The 23,036-nt window shown below is 39.7% G+C and overlaps 2 protein-coding genes across 11 annotated transcripts in view; one reads left to right on the top strand and one right to left on the bottom strand.

Moving 5' to 3' along the window:
* The window catches only part of LOC143344950 (uncharacterized), a 28,359-nt gene that overhangs the window by 2,594 nt on the left and 2,729 nt on the right, over window positions 1-23,036 (top strand). For 2 of the 10 annotated variants that reach the window (XR_013080182.1, XM_076771602.1), the window contains exons 1-7: window positions 2,334-2,510; window positions 3,713-3,806; window positions 9,671-10,001; window positions 11,816-13,004; window positions 13,150-13,376; window positions 13,440-13,565; window positions 17,243-17,355. Coding sequence is in view for 2 of the 10 variants with exons in the window: in XM_076771602.1 (XP_076627717.1) it covers window positions 13,549-13,565; window positions 17,243-17,355 (130 nt within the window). In the remaining 8 variants the exon portion in view is untranslated. The other 8 variants (XR_013080178.1, XR_013080175.1, XR_013080180.1 and 5 more) reach the window with 8 other exon arrangements.
* On the bottom strand, window positions 869-19,495 carry LOC143344946 (uncharacterized). The gene is made up of 4 exons (XM_076771590.1): window positions 19,334-19,495; window positions 18,328-19,236; window positions 5,065-5,274; window positions 869-2,447 (listed from the first exon to the last, which is right to left on the bottom strand). Exons 2-4 carry the CDS (start codon window positions 18,410-18,412, stop codon window positions 2,107-2,109), a joined length of 636 nt encoding a protein of 211 aa, XP_076627705.1. The 5' UTR covers window positions 18,413-19,236; window positions 19,334-19,495; the 3' UTR covers window positions 869-2,106.

Here is a 23,036-nt window from a genome sequence, read left to right as displayed (position 1 = left end):
GTATAGTCCCAGGAAGGCATGACAATATCGTGGTTAATGTCTCTCTCGAGACATAAAATTACCGTCCAGACAATTTTCGTGACCCCTTTTAGTTAAATTCTTTTTATGGCGATCAACTTGCGATCTACATATATGTATATAATCGTCTGCAATTGTCGGACTTGGAACGATCGCGATTGGGGTCAATCGCGTGTAGCAATATTGGAGATTATTTGAACTTCTCGCGCATGTGTTCGTTTGATAAAATTATTCAGGTTGTAAAACGTATTACGCCATTGTTACACAATATTACGTAATTGACAACTATGAATTATTTTATCTTCGTTTAATAACAACATAATAATGTTTTTGGCGAAATTCGTAAAGTTTCCGAACGCTTACGATTCAAACACTTCAGTGATGAAGGTACAGCATCGTTAGGCATGTTCATTTATGTTACAATTATATTTTTAATGTTATTCGTCGACAGATTTAATAAAATTTTAAACTAATATTAAATTAATGTTCTTTACATATCACGTTTCTTCCAATTTTTTTTTTTTTTATTGTAAACATTTGAACACTTTAATTGCCCGCGATAGCTGTAATACAAATCAATGAAGCTGTATTTTCGAACGAAACTTATTCGTCTAAAACGCATATTATAAATTAGGTATACTGCTTACAATAATTAGGAGATCGTGAAATTAAAATAAATCAAATTGTAGTTTAACTTATATAACCTGGTTGAATGTTTAAAGTATTGGACAGTTTACTAAGATATAAAGTCATTATTCGACTGACCATTTCGTTATTTTAAACAGTATATTGAATATTCAGTTATCATTTACGACGGAAAGTCCCATAATTTGAATTTGCACTACACGCAACTATTTCACTATTGTATTTATATAAGAATGTACAAAAATGTTCTTTTCGCGATCTTAAACGAAGTCCGAATAAAATGTTATCCTCGGTTAAAGTCACTTGTGCATTGCTCTTTCAAAATTCTTTTAGAATAACATCATACATATGTATAAGAATGTCCAACTTGACACGCAGAGTTTTAAAGATAACGACGTAATGTATGAAAATATGGCAGTTTCCGTTTGCGATTGACTACGACAAACTGAATGCGAATAGACATCGTGTTAAGCTGGAAAGATAGAATATCCCAATATCGATAATTTATCTGACAAGGCAGTGATCGAGTGAATCGTTTGTTAAAAAGAAATTCGTGATTTCCCATACTTCGAGACTGATCTGATTCTAGTCTTCGAAGCTTTTTTCGTGTAATTTTTCACAGTTTGTAATTACTTTAATAGACCCTCGCTCGATATCTATACAACGGATTCGCGTTAGAAGCGCTCGTTTAAATGCTCGACCTCTTCGGCTCGTTCCACGAAAAATATCACAAAGAACATCGCTCGAGTTCAATCGTTTAAAGTACAATGCGATCGTTTCTTTGTTCCTCGCTAGTGTCTGTAGAAACTGTCCCATTATTCCTTCCATTTACACCCACCCAAAACAGATACAACACCGTTCTCGAACAATTCTCAATTAGCTATCCCGTTCTTAAAGTTCGGTGCCCTCTTCGATTTCCTATCGGTTCGTCGCAGAGATTCCAAGCTTCGTTGCGTTTCTCGTTCTACGAGAACTTGGTTTTCCCCTCGAGTTTAAACGTCATAACTCTTCGATCGGAAAACCGGTCTCGAACGATTCTTCGTCTCGCATTTATCGAGAACATCGATCGTTCTCTCGTTAATACACTCAACTGTTGGTTCTTACAGATTTCAAACCCGACGTTTCCCGGTGTCCTCGATGTTCAAGCATCTCGTGCTCGTCTTGCGCGTTTCCTTGATCCGTTCTTCTAATTAAAGAACAGCGACACGGATCGACAGACGATTGTCAAAAGGTATACAATGACCTAGTTCGAACTACCTGGACCCCATTTTTTTAGCAGATCGCTGCTTTCTTCGGAAGAGACGCGACATTGTCGGTCCTCTTACCGATTCGTTTCTATTGTAACCGTCCAGAGAACGATTGTCAGCAGATTTCGACACTGTCGGTGTCGTTCGATATCGAATTGTCCGAATCCTCTTCTCGAGGTCGTCTTCTGGGATACCTCTAGGCTGGTACCTGCACCACCGGCCTGTGAATCGGCACCGATATCACGTAAATATCCACCTTCTCCCCGGAAGTTTTGTCGACGATCTCCCCGTAGTTGACGGAATCGTAGGGCGGAGGAGCAAAGAGATGATAAGGCGGGGGCGGTGTTTCGGTGACGACTTGTCCGCCGTTGATGACTTCCGCTCGTTGAGCGTAAGGCACCGCCAACGGGCGTCCTCCGCGACGACAACACCATTCCGAGCAGCTGACTATCAGGAAAAAGGCCACCAAACCCCCGAACGAGCCAATGTACCAAACGATCGACCACGGATCCAAAGTATTGTGACCATCTCCGTCGACTGAAATTAAAAAAAAGCCATCTATAAAGAATGAAAATCGTTGATAAGACATCGAAGAGCCAGGTATAGTATAATAAATACGTATTCTTGAAACAACACTTTCGCAAAGTGAGTTATACATATAGTTACATTTAGTGAGCAGAAATAGAAGATAAACATTGACTTTGGTTGCCATTTGTTATTGCAACAATTAAACGCTTCAGATTTCCAAAAGTAAAATAAAATTCGTACAATGGAGTCGAGATGGCGACCACGGTTTCGTAAACGATAGCGCGAACAATAAATCGCTGTTCATGTTCGTCGTAAGTAGCAGTTATTCACGACTAGAAATTCCTTAGTAATTTAGGCCGAATCAATGCCGGAATTGATTTAAGCACAATTATGAGTCGTTCGCGCGCGTAAGGTCTCATGGAAATTACGTTCCGCGACGTGTGATCGACGAACGAATGCCGTTAATTAGCTCAACGAGAGTGAATTAACCGTTCGAAACTATAAATACGAAGTAATGAGAAACTGCTCCGATATCGACACGAGAGGCACGGCTTGGTATCGTTCGTGCGAGTCGAGAAAAGCGAACAGCGCGAAGCCGCGCCTACGCTCGCTGAAATTTTGCCGCGCGAACAACGAAAGCGGTCGAGGCAAATTGAAATTTACAAAGACAGAGCGAGGTTGTTTCGCCAAAACCAGTTTTTTTCTCCTTTTTTTCTTTTTCTTTTTTTCTTTTTTTCTTTTTTTTTCTCCTGCAAAAGCGAGAGCGGAGCACCGATTTTGCAAAGTCGTACGGTCAGACGAGATGCTTCGCATAATACAATATTCCCGCTACGAAGATGGAATAAAAATCACATGGAAAGTTTTTCAAGCATCGCCAAACGCGTTTAGAATCGATGAACGGAATTCGCTACGCGATACTACCGTTCTCGAAAGTTGTATGCCTTTCTTTTTTTTATTGATAAATATCAATGAAACGTTTCGAAATATTGGCAATATTATTGAACTTTGCGCTGAACTGATAAAAAGTTCACCAATTACAGCCGTTTCTGTAGCCTGACAATTTTTAACCACAAATTGAGCTAATATAACTGATTCTATTAAATTGTTTGTATATAATGTTCAATAACTCCTTGGTCTTCTTAATGGAAGATTAATGGGTCGATCTTATGTCAATTTCTTGAACGATCAATTGCAAAAATTGTTGCAAGTTTTATTAGATGTATGTCACGATTCTTGAACGAACAATTCTGTAACAGATGTCTATCTTTTTTTAGCGACAAAATGCCTGGAATATTTTGGAAGATTGAGAAACTTTATGAGAGGACGTCTGCAGGGTCGAAGACAGTCACTCCGGGCACTTCTACAAAGGTAAGCAACTGTATGTTACTGGACCACAAAAATGATTAATTCAAAAACAAAATAGATCACATGTTTATATGACTGAATACTTAGAAAATAGTCAAAAGCTATCTTGAATCAAGTGTATCGGCGAAATTGTTAAATGTTAGTTCTGTCGATCGGATCGATGCGATTAAATGTAGGTGTGAAGACATTGAGTTTAAAAACGTTAATCCTGTAAGCTTTTTAATCAGGGTGGTAATCTCTGCGAGGCGTGGAAGTCGTACAATTAGCCTGATGAGTATTTCAAACAAGAATGCGAGATCTGTCGCTTGCTTTTCAGTTCTCTAAAGTGCTCTTTTCGAAGTCAACGAAGGAGCAATGTACGAAGTGAAGATTAGATTACGTATACACATGACTGACGCGTCGTTAAAACGATATAGCAGTCATTGCATAATGTTCGAAATAATTGGAAGGCATTTATCGAATTAATGTTATTATTCAGTATTATATAGCAATCTATATAATTAATAAAGATATGCAATAATTAAATTCAAGTAATTAGTGGTATAGCCTTACAGGAGTTGCATGATATTCGACTGGACTTCGTAAACCTTCTGTATCATTTATAAAGCAGATATAGAATAATTAAATATTAGTAATCAGTGTTATAGCTTTATACGAGTTGATTCTCCGACCAAAAATGAGAACTGTGGTAACGATAGTAAATTGACGGAAATATAATCTTCTAATTACATTGAGTAGAGTATGATGAACTAGTCCAACATTTTGCCAAACTTTTCGACCATACATTAAGCAGATTAAAATCTATCGAACGACCAACAAGTTACACCTGAGAATCATCTTCGAAATGATCCACCTTGGGAAAATTAACTCCACTATTGATTTAAAGTACGCGTCGAAGATTGAAGGTTTTATAGGTTGTAGATCGAACAACGATGTTTATTGATAAGTTTGCTAAAATAAACGTTCACTTTGAGTAAACAATGATCGATGTCGCTAATGTTCTACTACGATAATGCAATGAAACATAACTGCACGTATGGTTGGATCGATCCTAGACCATAATATTATTATAGTAATAATAGGTATTTAAGGAACAGCAGAGTCGAAACTGTTATGACTGCCAATGTACTTTCGCGTGGCGTGTATTCAGTAGTCGGTTATAATTCGTTGCTGGTTTTCACGATTTGCTAAAATTTTGCGGAACCGATTTGCTTCAGTAATATTTAACCAAATCGACGTATAACGATGAAAGATTGCTTACCAGCATCCGTGTCCTTTCCTTTACTCGGCAGACTCTCCTCTTTCTCGTTCGATTCCGATTCAAACTCGATTACGTAGACCGTCTGCTCGTCGTGATCATCGTTTGTCAAATCGTCTGATTGGCCGCGGTTGTTGTTTGCCTTATGAATCACCTCATTGCTCTCTAATCGTCGTTGAGCTCCAGTGACATCGTAACTCGACATTCCGTGAACTGTAACAAGATATATTATACATACGTATGACGAACATATGTAAACGATAGAGGTCAATAATTCCAGAACTATAACAATCGTGTTAACGATTCGATCGGTTGACCTTGTTTCTTATACAGATGCTACCATACACGGATAAGCAATATTTCGATCGTCTACACTCTTACGATATACTGTTCAAGACAATTTGAAAGTCCGTACGAAATTCTAGATACGACAGAAATACAGCCAAATTTTGATTAATTGATCAATACGATGTACGATATTTAACACGTTTTCGTACAAGAACAAAATTGCACAACATCACGAACTTAAGGAGAATCGATGTACTTCAGATAAAGTATCACGAGCTTTCGAGTGGTAAACGATGAAGTGGACATTGATTGGGCTTGTTTTAATTCATGGGAAATACGCTGTTTTTATGTAATTGCCTACAAATACTAAAAAATTATGGAGTCAAGTGTGACTCGTAAAGCTTTTGGACTGTACGAAAAGCATTGGTTCTCGTGCTCTAATAATGTCAGAGCGTTTGATTAAAGTTGACGAAACTTGCTACGAAATACAATCCATTGGAGAATTAAGCGATGCAGGGTATTGCTCGACAAGTGTTCTATTTTTGGAACGTTTTTTCGCTTTAATCGAACCTCTTGACATTTATATCAAATTGGAAAGATACGAAGTATGGATTATTACTACGTACAACAAACTTTTGACAAAAGTGCGATCGATTAACGAAAAGATTATCGGTTACTCACGTTCACGTACGAGACGTTAGCATCGCTTATCTGACCGTTTCTATAGACTTACAATCGACCATAATCTTTATTGACAAAATACATTGGGCATAAAAAACTTTCGAGTGCGAAATCAAGTTTTAGAAAGTCCAATTATGCACTTAATAGAACATTTAAGGGAAACCTCGATACTATTCTCGAGCGAGATATCGAGATAGATGTTGAGACACAGAGAAAGGAAGTTGTTTATGTTTCAGTTCAGCCAGAAATTCGAGTCTACCCTGACACGATTACCCACTATTAATAGATCATTGTTTCGTTAGATCCTGCTATTTCACGGTAGACTAGCTATCATCGATGATTCAGTCTGATGCGTGTTCAATGTTTGCTGTGTAGGGCGATTCAAACGAAATCATTGCAAAGTATCGCCTCGAGGTATCGCGTTGCACGAGTTAGATGCAGTTTGCAAACAAATGACGAAGCTGTTCAAAGAAAATAGATTAGCATTGCATTAACCCTATCGACCTTGAATTTTATTTTAATATTTTGTCCAGCGAAACTGTCGGCGGGAAAATTAGATTGCTAAACTAGGGAGGTATTGGGTACGACGTAAGTCCTTGCCAATCTCTACTAATCGTGTTAAAACACGTAATTGATCGAAGCAAGTGCGGAACGCCATCGTGAATCGTTTCGCGTTAAAGACGTAAGACGCGTTCTTACTCACAATTCTACGTAAACGCGAACGTTTTACCGATCACGTACACATCGTTTCCTCAAAAGGGACAATTGCTACGAGAAATCTCAGGTTTTAGACAAAACAGAAATATGGATAATTCCAGACGTTGGCACAATGAAAGTTACATAAGTTCCGCCTTCATCCGTCACGAAAAGTCGAACGTACTCTATTTTTCTTCCCCTGTGAATCGTCCATCTTTCGAAGTGTATACGTGTAACGTGCTAGATCCTGTATTCGAGCACTTCAGGCGATTCAAATGCTCGTTCAAATAAACGTTAATTCGTATTATAAAGTATAAATGAAAACATATCTAATCATGCAGGCTATTACAGCGATGTACTCGAGTGGCGTATACATATATTCGCGTGAGACGCATTTATTCACGTGCTCGAGGCTCAATTTGCCCCAATGTTTGCGAGGACTGTTCTCTCGACGATTCCGTGTGCATCGAGAAGAAGATAACGAGCAATTTATTGTAGGAGAGTTAATGCTCGAAGACATACGTTGAAACCAAGTTCGTACGCGTCGAGTGACGTTCGAAAATTTCATGAAAACTTCATTACACATACTTCCGTGATGTAGTAATATCCACCGTCTGTTTATTTCGCGGTATAATAGGGCAGAAAACGCAAAGGATCGCCGGGTGCATCGCGGAATTATTAATGTCATTTCCTTATCGCTTTAAAAGGACCGACCTACTTCGTAATGCATTTGTTTCATAGTTTGTTAAGAAATACCGTGACGCTTGTATTATTCCGTTCTATCTCGTTGATAAACTTTTCGCCCAAAGTTCGCGTTAACTTCGAAACGGAAGTGTGCTTAAAGTCTCCTCGTTCCGGCGTGCTCGTGGAACAGATAACGCCCAGGCTACTAGGCTCGTTGTACCTACCCTTTTTTTTTATCGTCTGGCATCGAAAAATATTAAATACGTTGCATCGTAAAATCGAAATTTCGCGTAATTCTGGCACAAATAATAAGAAGATCACCCTGATCAGTTGCCAATGTGTTAAGATACAATCCGGTCTGTCTTTTAACTTTCATGCAACGCTTGTAGGCTGTGTTACCGTGTTAACGCGGACGTTATCCATATTTTCGGGCGTTTCCCGCCAAGGAGTGGTCGACACTCGCGAAAAATTCGCATGATCGTATCGCAGGTCGTACCGGTGGTGGTCAGCCTTGTTCGCTGCATTACGCATTCGCCTTCTAGCAAGATCTATTATGTAAACATCCGACGTATAAAATAAACAATAGCAAACGGAGTGGCGTTTTCGACGTGTTTCTCATACGTTTCGCCCTATCGATCATCTCGATCAAGATGACGGTACGTCAAAAGTCCTCGGATCATTTTATCGATTTCCTTTATTTTTCTCCTCACAGATGAATCGCCCACGTTTAATAATTGTTGCGCAACGCATTGTTGACTGTTTAATCGCGACATCTTCTCGTTGCCTCCGCTGGAAAATTGTTTTTCACTCTACTATTCCTGGACGCCTCGCGAACCTTGCATTTACATACGTCTGTCTACTGTTAAGTAATCATCTTCATTGTGCGTACTACACGTGACCGCGTCGCCTGACCAAGTTTCACTCGCGAACGAGGAAGAAGTGATAAACAAACGTGTAGATACCTCCAGAGTCGACACCGTAAAAATTAGTTATCTTTACTATTTACTTCGTTGTTCGAATGCCTCGTGACGGAAACTTTGATGCCGGTTTGCTCATTGTATTAGCATGTTGCATTGCACGTGGCACGCGAGAAATAACACGTTAAATCGACGAGCAGCCCCACGTTAGGTTTCTGTTTTATCGAATCCAATAGTTATAGGCAAGACGTTAAACTTCTGATCGAACTCGAGAAAAGTCTAATATCGTTTCCTACCCTATCGTGTATACGTATGTTGCATATAAAACCAGTGAGCTTATTTTAGAGCAGGTAATCTGATTCGGTTAGGGTTTGGACACTCGTTGAAAAGTAACGCAGATCACGATCTTTGAAGAATGTCATACCCAACGGTATTCTACATATATACGTATACACATGATTATCAAGTTTCTGGAGAATTCTGCAGAATTAGTTAAATTGCAGGGACTAAAGTATTACTATGGAGTTAACGGAATCCATTTTATTATAGCACACGAAGTTGTTGGAGCATTTAATATTTTATTGACCGATAATGATCGTTCGAGTAAGTAATCCTCGAATTATTTTCATCGGACTACTTTTATCAGAGACACGGTACTTTGTATGATGTCGGGCCGTAATTCGTGATATTAAATAGACGGAGTGAATTCACCGCAGATATTATCGTCCAAAGGTTTATCGGTCTTTGCTAAAAATAATATGTTTTCGATGGACAAATGCGGAGAACGAGGAACACATAGATCGAGTACGAATCTCCGATCGGATATTTTTGGCAGAATTTACTTTTGAAAGAACGCGATAGAACGTGAAAATTTGCTCTCTAGGCTTTCTTACGTAAATATAAGCATTCTGTAACAAAACATTCGGCAACTCGCCAAGTCGCTAAGGGGCCGTCTATTGAACGCTGGACCCGATCGAATCTTTCGGTTAAATCGTGAACGATATCGCGTTTCGCCCACAATTGTCCAAAGATAGGTAAACACACGTGTAATTGAGGCAATTACGTTCGATGCTCGTACGTTGCATCGGATAAAAAAAACCGTAGTCACGTATCGCATGTTGCATAATCGTGTACGTGCTTTTCGGTAACGCATCGATGTAGCGATATTCTAAGAAATATACAGAATATCACGCGTACAAGTAGCCCTTGTGACTTATCGAAAAGAATAGTAAACAAATTTAGACCTCCGCGAATTACACGTGGTAGCGCTGATCACCTGTAAGCTAGAGATACACGTTAATAACAACGCCATTAATACAATTTTCTTTTTTTATTTATTCTAGATCTTAAGGCCACAAGTTCTACGAGCAATTCTATAAGACTGTGCGAAAATCTCGTTAGACTGTACGATATAAATGGAGAGATTCTATCGTGTACCCAAGTCGAGGAACGGGCAAGGTCAATGCAACATTATAAATATCACTGGTCATGAATAGATGCGTTCGGCGGTAAATTGGACGGCGCTAAATTCGCGTGAAACCGATGCCCCGTACCCGAAAAAGACACAATTATCACGATTCTGTGTACGAGACGGAGACCTTCGAATAAACTCTTTTGTTTTAAGGCCGAGTTCAGCGAAGAACTTGGCCACGAACCAACTTTCACGATCGTCGTGTAAGTATTATTATCGGAAGTATTGTTACCTGGCTCGAGTGTACGGCCATTGTTCGCGCGGACGCGGACGGACAAGAGTCTCGCCTGACTTTTGCCGGACGCTAGGTCGGAGAGACGACCCTTCATTTTTGTTTCAAAGTCAAGCGTGACGAGAGATATCGACTCGATCGAGATAATGCACACGATACACCGTGTCCATATTTGTTAAACGTTAAACACATCGAAATCTTCAATAAAATCCCGCAGGGTGTCGAGCCCAGACGTCGACGTGCTTCCTTAAAATTACATTTTTTCGTTCCTTTGGTTGCACGTCAGTCATCGTTGCGATTAATCCAACATCTGCTCGCCCGTATTCTTTCCTTTCAGTAACCAAGCGTTTCTCGAATTGTATAGCCAGACAGAATGCATCGCGGTAGTATTGACTATCGGTTAAATTTTTAGAATGCGCGGTGTTCGAACCGGGGCTGTCTTCGGCTGTCTGGATTTATAAATACAGAAGAGACGGTTGCTCATCGAACGGACGGACGACTTTATATTCAGACGGCAATTTTTGCGCATACGTGTACATGGTTGTTCGATGTTGCGAATATAGCCGTAACCACGATTATAACGGTTTCCCGGGTTCTTATACTCCTATAATATAGCGCTACACGCAGAATATAAACGTTAATACATTCTGTGCATCCGCCGTGGAAAGTCTAGCTTGGGTTACTGAACCGGTTGGATAGAAAACCAAACGGATTAGAAGGGTGGGGACAGATACGAGCAAAATTTTATTCGTTCAACAGACGAAAAAGATCAGCGTCTAACGATTTATTTGCAATCCGTATACGTTCAGACAATAAAATAATTTCATGAATACCGGAACCTTGGTTTCCAAACAACGTTCAGTTGTATCTCCATGGGAGAAGATATCGTCGAAGAGATTTACAATGTTTTCTAACATTAGCCGGCCAATTTTTGCCGACATTTTAATTCCATCTTCGCAAAACTGGATATCAGTAATTCCGTCGTACGATACTCCCCACCAGGTTATTACGTAGGCAGGATGATGACCTCGTTGAACCCCATGGACCTTCTCACAGGCTTCATACGAGCCACGACCGTAAATTTTATCGTTTTGTTTACAAAACGATACGTCGAATCGCCGACATAAATAATGTTCTTTTCGTAACCACTTTCTCTTTAAGCGTGAAACAATTGTTTTTCTCAAATTCCCCATATATCTCTTCTAATTTTTCCGCCACTAAATGACCAGTACACCACTTGCAAGCGTTCATTCTTAAATCCTGACGAACAATACGCGTGTTGTAATCCTAATTTCGCGCGTCATGATTTTTTGTTTGCGCAATGGATCACAGCGAATTCTTTCACGCACACGCATGTACGGATTATTTGGTCCTTATCGATCGTAGACGATCTTCTCCCGAACAAGTATTCCTAATTGATGCAACAAGCGGAGCAGTACTGTATTAATTATTCGTTAAAAATAGCAAATGCCTCGAGACTTTTCAACGCGAGTGTAGGTCAAGATTGTAGTAAGGAGCACACAAGGAGACGAATGAATTGGCAAATCGAACGATGCATCGTGCGATTAAAGGCGTTCATTATCGCACTTTTTAGAAAATCATTGCTCGTTATCACGATCAGGGATCACCGTATTTCTCGAGAGCGTTTCGATAGAAGTTTGGGCCAGGCTGTTGGAATTATAATTAGCGGATGTCTTCGTTAAAATGGTTCGCAGCAACGGCGCAAATGAACACGTCACAATGTTTCGTAATGAATGGGTCTGAATGCATGTTTCGTTTGTCCAGCTGTTGCAGCTGTTACTGAATCAACGAACAACAAGCTACTCGAGAGGGTCTATCTACGGTTCCGTTTTACGTTTTTCTTCGCCATTGGAACGAAGATTCTTTTACTCAAAAGCGGTAAGAACGCTCGTCGACGAAGAAAGCGGAGATATTATATGTTGTGCAATTACATGCATTAACCACGTTTTTCCAATTATCAAATCATAAACGCGGAAAAATGTAGATAAGATCGACACGTTTTGTTGCGTATCAGTATATGTGATTAATAATAGATTCGTATCGTCATTGTCGATATCGTTCATTATCGTTTCGCATTCGGTTTAAACCGTCCAGTGATGCTTCCAGAAAACTTGGAAAACGAGACGAACCGAAAGAAAGAATCTTTACAGCACTTGGTCTGCGATTTATTTATGGCGTTGGCCACTTTAGCAATCGTCGTCGTTCAGTTTTCTGGATTTATCATCGATGACGTTGCGCCAGAGTTTGCTTCACGCGCAACGGATATGCGTGTTAGGAATGCAAGCGTCGCGTAAACTATACCGGGCTGCTCGATTCGTTGGGCGATCAATCGGTCTCGTGGCTAATTTTAAAAGAAGGATTAAATTAAAAACTCGTAGTCTACGAAAGTAGCCTTTTTAGGTTACGAGGACTACAGCGAGCTGCAACGCAGCCATTTTTAATTGGAACACCGAGTATCGAACTTTGAGTGGCCATCAAGAAGTTACTTCGTCATCTTTTAAAAAGCGTTTTCCGTGTTGTACGCGCACAAGCAATGACAATAAACATAGTACAAAACACGAGGAATATTTAACAAGCTCGTGAGCGTAGATTAAAAATCGAAACAAGATCGTCCACTATCCGACCGACGATGACTCGAAACGTTCACTTTTTTCGTTTTGGTGTCGCCGCGCTTGGATTTCTAAAATCAAAAGGGCGGCGATTCTATGTATATCCCTATCGATGTTCTCTGACCTGCCACGCCTCGAGAACTTTGATATTTATTGTTTCTGTTCCCGATACCGAGCGGGACGCGCTTCATGCATGCACATGCAAGCAGTTTTCTGCAGTTGCAGCAGTTCACCACAATATCCAATCGACGAGGCCTACTGGTTTAAAAGGGCCACTGGCAGGCTGCCAATAGGGCTGACAGAAAACGACAGGCTCGTTAACGGATAACCGGCCGACAATTAAGGTAAACGAATCGATCCGGCCAGGGTATTTAACTTCGGCCAAGCCGAAGTGGCGCGCGCGTGTAATTAACGTGCAAAATCAAATTCATGATGCTCTCGACTCTCGTTGCGCTGGTTTATTTTTCTTTTGTTCTTTTTTTTTCACAGGAGACTAAGTATGCCGCCATTGGGAAAACGTTGAACCCAATTCTGCGACGGACACGAATTTCGCGGCAGCGCAACGCAACGAAAACTTGTTTCAAGTTTAAATACCGCGACTCTTTCGAATATATTAGTAGGTTGTAAACTAAATTTCAGCACTATGTCGCGTAAAAGTGTTATGAGATATCCAACTTGATATTGATGCATCGTGTTTGCGTTCGAGAAATGCTCTTGTAAGTTTACTCGTTTGAACGAATAGCTCTCGAAAGAATGTATTAAAACTTGATTGATTATAGCGTGCCGGGACAGAGGGGGAGAGTGAGAGAGAACAGGAAAGAATTCAGAAATCGATAGTGGAACAAGTAACAAAGAGCTCTTAAATAAACTACTCGAGTGATTTCATTCATGATGAAAAAACGCACGTAAGTACTCGTAGTCGATCGCAAACGTATATTATAAAAAGAACTCGATTTCAAACGAAATTCAAAATTGTTATAAAGTTTTTTATAAACGCAATTGATAAAACTGTCTATTTTTTATTCCAACAATCCGTGTAAGATAGATCGTTAGATTCCAAACCTATCGAGCGCAAGTCCCGCCGCCGATCACGATCGTTGCGCATCGGGAAAGTCTATTGATAATACAAGCACGTAATCGCGTTTCGTGCGACTTACAAATGCCACGAACAAAAATGTTGCAGCGTTAGATCTACATGGTCGTCCAAAGTTTCCTTTGTTTTACGGGACCCTATCCTTTGCAGTTACGTGTACCGTTTCTCCGCGAATCTCGATCCGTTAGATCATCCCCTACGTCAACTTGATTTCTCGAGCACAGTAAGCCGCTCCTCCTATCGAACGATACCGACGAGCCTCTGATTAATACACGTTTATAAATCGAACGTGTTTCAATTCCAAATTTCCATTGAAAAAAAATGTGTAGACGCGAGGAAACCATTGATTCTTGACACACAGCAATATCTGTCTATTATTAGCGCGTAATACCTGATTCCAGGGATCACGTCTTGCCGTATAAATTACCGTCACTCGTATTCACAGGAAATCGAAATTGAATTGAATAAAGGACAGTAATCGGTACGAACGATGTCGTTATAAATCTGCAATAAATTCAGACCTCGTGATTCAAGGCAAGCTTTGCGAACTCTAAACGAATCGAATAGCGTTCGCAGAATTCTTGGAAGCATTTTCACGCTTCTTTTTAGAATTTCCTTAATCTCGACGGAATTGATTTGATTAGCATACACAATGAAACAAACGCTCGTAAACATCTTTACACTTTGATCAGGGCCATCTTTATTTAAAAGTGAAATTCGAGAACGCAAAGAACTTGTTCAACGACCTAATAAGCATGTAACGACGTATTGCAAATGAGTCTCGTGATCTTCGAAACCCGAGTAACCAATGACACAATCATGCGAGAATAATCGCTCAGTTTCGTCCCGCTAAATCGAAGGCGGAAGATTTAGCGACCACAGGCGTAACGATTTGTTTTATGGTGCAACGCACAAGCTTTAAAAATGTATCAATAAAATGAATTGTGTGTGGATTCGTTGTATGCGGAGCTCGGGGAGGGCAAGAAGAAAAAATCTAATCAGTTCGCTCGTTGTAGTATTTTTTAAAATCCTTCGACGATAAAAGACGCCGATACGCGCTACGGAAATCGATATCGTTTCTTTTATCGCGCGTTAATTAAAATCTGGCATAAATTTAGCAATCGATACCGATAGAATATTGAAAGGAATATGTGTAAGTGTCTAGTGTGTAATAGGTGAAATTGAACGAAAACTCTGATGGTCTGGAGATGCCCCAAGCCTGCCATAATTCCCGTGGCAACGGTTCAAACTGAATTCTCGCCGAGCGTCTACTGGCAATTCGCGTCGGCGGAAGTTAAATCTATCCCTTGAACGAGCTGCATGCGGGAGTCAAGTGCAATTTCAGAATGAACACGGTGTCGATCGTGTTGCCTTGCGCGCGTCTATTTTTAACGGGACTTTTATGAAAGGCGACCCGAAGACTTTAGCTTCTCAGCGCTAAAACCGAGCACGTTCTTCTTTTCTGCCTGCTTCGAAACTGCTCGGTTGATACTTTCAATCAATTGTCCCGAGTTCAAATTTCACTATTCACTAGAATGTAAATTGTATATTTACATGGATCAAAGAAACATTTAGAAGCGTTACATTACCGTTGCATCTTCGCGATGCCTAAGACAAAGTCGAATTTGGCGGCCACGTTTGAAGAAAAAAACGAATGAAAAAGAATTTTGCACGAAACAAACAAGTTACATAACGATAGAGTAATATCCAACACCGGACAATAATTCAGCAATAATACACAGACACTCGCGTCCATAAATCATCGAACGCGTGGAATAAAAACGATTTAAATCAATACGGTATGAACCTTTTTATAATAATAGAAACCAGAAAGTTTCTTTAGCTACAGCATAATACACCGCTGCTAAAAATGACTTTGCTTGAAGTGAATCTGGTCGAATGACTTTATCAAAAAACTCCAGCATGACTCATAATTTGAATCTTCGGTAAATACATACGCATTTGTCAAATTGTGTATCTCGACTCTATTATTTACGACGCTTTTATTCTCAGAAACTGGTACGAACTTGGAAATTCCGCTCGAATCCACTTGTGATTTTTACTGTTGTCCAATGTGTGCAATAGAATCCAAGAAAAGCGCGAAAGATAATTTCTTGTATATGTTTGAAGAAACGGGTAGTTTGAACACGTCTGTTTTAACGTTAACAGACAGATCGTCGATGAAGCATATCTTGTTCCTGTATCATTTAACACCTCTCCAGGGATGAATCGCTATATGTAAAATAATCTAAAATTTTAGTTAACGTCAAATTTACAGTATTTAAGATATGATTTTTAAGAATTTACTTTTTCGATTAAATTTAAAACTTACAATTAGAGAGATTGCATCACAGCAAAGGCAGTTGGCTTACCATTGTATCACGGAAGTTGTTCAGTCAAGTGTTCTTACATGCATTTATACATATGTATACTGCAGACAGTAACAATAAAAAATGTAATTAGAAATGTGAATATTTTGTATGTTATCTTAACAACTGAATTATTACACTGGTTAAGAGTCACTGTTTCAGTGTATAGAACACCTGACTATCAACGTCATTGGAGTATTTGACCTCTAATTGTTTCAAATGTACGTCACAGATAAAATTATCCAGCACCATTCGCGATCGATCAAAGCATAATTGCTCGTCTCAAACGAATCACAATTACCATTGTTGCACATCACGACGTTCCTCCCCCGTTTTGATCTTCTTTCATAGAAATCAATCGTTTTCTAAGACTTGGAGACAACTTGATTAGAAAATTCACTGTCTATACTTTCCTACCTTACAGTACATCAAGTTCACATTTATTCGGAACGGTTTCAACTCCTGAATTCAAACAATTGCTTATGTTACGATATTTCGAATCGTTGCACGGGCACGATAAATACATTATCTTAGCAGATTTAATCAATTTTAAAAATAAAAATAGATTAACAAACCAACAAAGAATTCTTTGTTTTTGCGCATTGATTACTTTGTGCAATAAGAAATATTTACGAATGTAATAGAACGTACTTAACGTACAAAATTTGTAAATTGTCCACACAGAATATTATGCCCGTGAATCGGTCGGAAACCTAATCAAGGAACATGTCAATAAAGCAATATAAACATAAAATGTTTCCTTGTCGATAAAATGTAACATATAAGGATTATTATGCTTTGGAAAGATAATTCGAGATACAGTTTATGAAAACGTTCGTAACACGTAATACATACTAATAAAAATCTAGATTCTTTGATAATAGATAAAAATGTGAATAACAGTAATAATCTGTTTAAAATTATTTGTCCGAATATATGTATATATCTACTGTATGTACATAGTGTATGCGTTAGGTCGTATCTCATGAAATTACCAATATTCGACCAATTGAAAATTGATCGCCGTTAATAAAATAAACATAAAACAATACTCTACAATATTATTCGATTATTGAGTTGTTTTTATTATCGTATAATTCTTCTATCCATACTGTTACAGATTCTCAAGACTTGGTTATGGCAGGAAAGTTGAAAAAATTGAACAACTAGGTAGGAGTGTATACTATACTAATTATGGTAATGGACGACGATCAACAACTGAAACGATCGAAGGTATGCTCGTGGATTAAGATTCGTAACAGCAGAGTCCCATTTTTAGAGAGGATCGTTATGTGTGTCGAAAAATGGTTATCGTACGATGATCGAAAACAATATGAAAACAATGGTTGAATGTTAATGAAGCTGTCAAGCATACCAAAAAAAAAGATTACGACGACAGTGGTATGTGAAAGACATAATTTACTAATCCTTTTTAAATCACGATTGATAGAATAAAAGCAGTATCATGTTGTCAACAAGTTGAAGATATGCATCAGGAAATGATCCTAAATCAATTTGATTTGATTAACAGATACGGACCTATATTTTTGCACAACACTCGCAGTCAGTCGCGCACATCACGAGCAGCAGAGAAGCTCCATTTTTGTTCAATCGTAATTAGTTATGAAATTTTACCGCGCGAGCCTTTCTTTAAAAGGAAGGAAACATTCCTTAATTGAGAACCAGTTAATGGTATCGTACGAACAACTTGAAAAATTTTGAATCACCGAACTTTTTCATGTTTTTTTGTCACATTTGTAGATCGAGTCCGATGGATTATCGTTGCCTTTAGAAATATTCTTTATTACTTTCACGTTATAATTCTCTGAAATCTCCATGTACAAGTTTAACGACCTCATATGCGAGTCGTTTAACGACCTCATATGGTAACTGTGATCTATCTCGAGCGACTTTAATCGCGTGTAGTTTTAGGATATTGGCGAACGACGATACAAAATTTTGATATCCCCTTGGGAGAAAATTCGATGAAAGAAAATTGAATCTTCCGAAAATAGAACGTTTTCATTTCGGTCTACGAGAACGGCAATTTCGTGTGACACGTCCTAACAACACGATCGCCACGCGTTCGATCCTCGCGAAGCGTCGATCACAAATAAGACAACGCGAACGTTAACGGTTCCTCGCTGTTTTCGGGCTACGCGGGCTTTGCGAATAAACAGAAAAACGTCACTTGGCAGTACCTACCTGATAAAGGTGCAGCGAGGAAGGCTTGGTTGGTCGCGATAAGCAACGAGACCATGACGAACAAGGACCACGCGAGGACGATCATCCTGGATCGATGCGATCACCGCAAAGTATCGATACCGACTCGATCAGCTTGCCAAACTCTGGACCGTACCGGGCTTCCACTACGGCTACGGTTTCGCGCACCTGGCCGGTATACACACGCGAATGTATCCGCGATTGTTCGCGACTAGGTAGGCCAGCAACGTAGCCGTTCGTATGTGTGGGTTGTATGCGCGCGTACACGTGTGCGTCCGAAACTCTTTAATTCGGCGTCGCTCGCTCTCGAACACGTTTCTCTCGATGAACCGTGCCGTCGGGCTCAGACTCGGCTTCGCCGACTTCTCCGACCAGTTAGCCAGCAGTGAACTGCTCGTGTTCCTGCCTTGGGCATCGTAATATACATAAAGTCGCCAGATAAGCCGCGGCTGACACCCCACCATCGAGCTGCACCGTCGCATCGTGTCGTGGGACGGGACGTCTCCCAACTCGCTCGCTCGTTCTCGATGAAAGAGAGGTTGAAATCCTCTTCTCCTCGAGGCCGACGTGCCCCGCCGCTCTCACTCCGCCTGCTATACGTCAACCGTCCGTGCACGTGTTCCCGCACCGCGGATCACAGTTCGCGAACACCAGTCGGACCGTGCAAAAACCCACCGTACGTCGCACACGCTTGCGTCCAACCACGGGGAATCTAACTAAACCGAAATCTACATATATTTTACAAATTCTTATACCTTAAGGTACCAATAACCGAACGTAAATTTTAATATCGAAAATCGATGAACAGCAGAGGCTGGCCAGTCTCTTCGCGATTCGATCGAACATCGGGTTTCTGTACAAGTACAGTTTTTTTGTTATCGAATGTAATTTCTACTTGGTGCTACACATGTAACACTGTCGTTGGCCCGATCGTTGATAAAATCGAACGTTAAAAATGACCGAATCTGTACTTTTATCGTGTACGCACGCACGCACGTACACATACACACAAAGTGCATGTGGTATTACGCAAGACGGTAAAACAATTGATTCAGCAAATGATCGATATTTGGCTGTGCAGCGTGAATATAAAAGCTTGCACATACCGCGGTTAATTCGTATGTTGGGAGCTGAAGGTGTGAATTAGTTGCTTTCGGTTATTATCGTATTGAGTAATTGATCATTTTATATTTAACCCTTTCGGGACTGCTGATGTTATGTGTGAATTAATAGTAAAAAAAGATACACGTTAAGCAAAACGAAAATAAAGTAGAATGACGAGTACCGAACGACGCTATAAAGATTGCCTATGAATGACGTTTACCATGTCAGGGAAATGCGAATGTTTGCCAATAAAATGCATTTTCACGATAGCAGTGCCGTTAATCGTTAGTTTGTGTAATACGAAATCTTGGCCAATAGTTAAATAACCTTTTATAAATATTTTGATTCAGCTCGCAAGTATACGGAAAACATGTTTAGCGTTTTCTATTTTTAACCATTGATATTTCCATCAATGTTCACAAGCTGTTGAATAGCATATAGGAATATTTATGACATCTAAAAACTCCATTGAAAATGGTCACGGGACTTATGATTGACCTTCCAAACGAACATTAACGTAGAAGATCCCGAGGCAAATCAGATACAGTTACTCGCAAAAGTATCCATATACACCTAGAAATTCCCGAGGCAAATCAGATACAGTTACTTGCAAACGTATTCATAAACCCTGTGCATACAACATACTTGACGAAATTCTGCCTCGATTGCATCTTTTGATATTACTAAATTGGTAATTCTAACTCTAAAATTGATCAAGTCGGTCAGACACTTTTGTGAGCAACTGTATCTCTATCGCAACGTTTTCTATTGTACGATAGTCACGAAAACGCTTACATGCATGGCAGTACTGTACGACGAGCGAGAATCATGTACGGAAAAGCCGTCTGTCGCGAAATAATTGAATACTACGAAACAGTAATTATACACCTTGTCATACGACAATGAGATGGAACGGTCATCGTCGAACAAACGCGTTTCTGAGAAAATCTCAAATTACTCCTGTAAATAACGCTCGAAGAGAATCGATGATTCAAGCTAAGAAAAAAAAAAGACGTTTTCGGCGAATCGCGTCCAAGTTCGTGGAACAAACGAAAATGTTGCTTAACGCAAAGAAAACTGCGTGTACTGTGAGTAACTCGTTAAGCTTTTATCGTGAAACAGAGCCATTATCTGCCAATTACAAGCCGACAGCAGCGGGCCAATAAATCTAATTCCAAACGGTTCTAGAATGCACGAGTTGCACGACAATCCCGCGCAAAATGATTTTTGTTTGTCTCGTACGACTTAGGTTTAAGTTGCAAAACAGCAATTGCTGTACCTCCGCCAGCCTTCTACCTTACTTTCTCTTCTACTATAGGGTCGCGACAATCGTATCGATTAAGATATTTTATCTTACACTTTCTATCTGATACCAATTTGCATGCAAATTAATATTGGAAATCATAGCTTCGAAACGTACATTATTGCGTGTTAAACACGTTGTCACGAACAGGAATTCTTTTCATAATTTAATGCAGAGGGTACGATCTTAATCTTAAGCCTTCGCGACAGGGCTTTCATAATTCGACATTACGTAAAAAAGTGCATCCTTGACATTCAAAAATTTCAAGTTGCCCCTGGACTCGCGTCGAGCATTTAGCGGCTACGAGCCTGCAAGCCCGTAAGCGTAAAAACGCCCTCGACTGGACGTTTAATGTTCTTCAGATAAGAATGGAGCGGACAAGAAAGTAATGTTTCCACTGTGCATACGGTATATCCAGGAAGTGTGCACGAAATACGTAGCCATGCGGTACACAATGTGCCAAGATTTACACAACCGTGTGACTCGATAAACCAAATATTCGAAAAGCATATGCAAGTGGCCATTTTTATTCGTCTCTTTAAACTCTGACGTGCGTCGAAGGCGAATAAGCGATCATTGAGATGCGTCAACATCTTAAATACTTCCTTTTTACGAACTCAATCGCCTTTTGCAAAGAACACAAAGATTCTCTTTAAATTCTACGTCATCGACCATTTAAACTAATCAACGATTTACAATGTAATATGTATAATTAAAAAAGAAAAAAAGAAAATGAAACAAAAATAGTTAGTTGATTAAATCGTTGAAAAATTGGAAAACGAACAAATTATCAGGTTTTCACACATCGCGAATGAATTCGCGATACATCGACGTACAAGTTCACCGCCAAAGATTATTGCCAAATTTACGTCGTGCCAACAGTACCGGATAATATTTCATCTTTCGTATCCTGAAAACATCTTGTTTCCTTTTCCTCGCCTCTTTCACTTCTAAGGCAACTAAATCTAAATGTCGCCGCACGTCGACTAACAAACGAGTCGCATTACCATAATCTCGTCACCAGCGTAGATTATAGTAGCATTTGTGCTCCGCTAATTCCACTTTAAATATTTTCGCTGAAAACGTAGCCGTCCGGGATTTAATCCATCCCGTATAATATCGTGTCGTCACGAGTTACGACATTGTCGTTGTTTGTCTAATAGTCAACTATTTTTCATACGTCACACAGTAGATTAGAAATTAATTCGTGTTGCGGCAAAAATAATAATCTACTGATTTCAGTAAGAACCACTCGCTGAAAAATATTTAGCAAGTACCTTCTTCAATTTTCTACGCGTTACGTAATTGTTTACATCTTTCTCTTAAGTGATAAATTAACAAACGTAGTCGTTCTAGATCGCCGGTTCTAGCGTTAAGAAGAATGTCCGTGGTGCGATTTTGTTTTTTAAACATTCGTTCGTAGTTTTTAAAAGTTTTTCATTAAATTACATTCCCTTGCACTGGATGCAGTGTCCCACGCTGAAATCGGTCAATTATTTTTGTCACGCTACAAATTAATTCCGATCCATTATGCGTCGAGTCATTAATTGCTTGATCAACCATGATCGGCAGTTCGAAACCGATATAAAATGAAACCAGGTGAAGTTTCACTTGGAACAAATATAAAACGGATGGTCGCGGCTGTGACTTCTTTGTTACCTTAACATATCGGTTATTCGGACATTCCGGATTATCGGGTGCCGGGTAATCGGAACTCTACCATAAATGTACGGCAGGAATGAAGTAATCGTGAAATCATATACCGTGTTATGTGAAATAGTATTTCGAATAACGTTATTTGAAAAGTGCCAAGGCACCTGTACGAAACATTGGACATTACCTATCGCGTTACACCATCGACTGAATTATTTATATGAATCCATTATCTGCTCGCTGGGCGATAATATTTATTTAGAACCTTCTATCCATCGATCGTGCGCGAAATATCAGGCGCAAATAACGTGTTTATCGCCTCTCCGTATGCACCTGTGGTATCGTCGAGTTTGAAGTGCGGATCTCGTCGATCGTTCGCCCACCAATCAACCACCGACATTCATCTACCTCCGTTGATCCGGACGACTCTTTTTTTCTGAATGACGAGCTTCTTTCATAATTCTTCCTTTACTAGGCGTTACACGAGTGTCACGCGTTGAGGCTAACTTATGCGATACTTGACACACTGCAACCGACGATAACGAGCCACCTGGAACGAGACTAACGAGCATCTCACATTTCGTATGATGTATTCTGTCGTTGCTAACATTGTATGCGATACATCCGTGTT

Source organism: Colletes latitarsis, chromosome 8, assembly GCF_051014445.1.
Source record: "Colletes latitarsis isolate SP2378_abdomen chromosome 8, iyColLati1, whole genome shotgun sequence".
Lineage (NCBI taxonomy): Eukaryota > Metazoa > Arthropoda > Insecta > Hymenoptera > Colletidae > Colletes > Colletes latitarsis.
The sequence above is the reverse complement of the archived record's forward strand: the minus strand, read 5'-3'. Positions and strand labels throughout refer to the sequence as shown.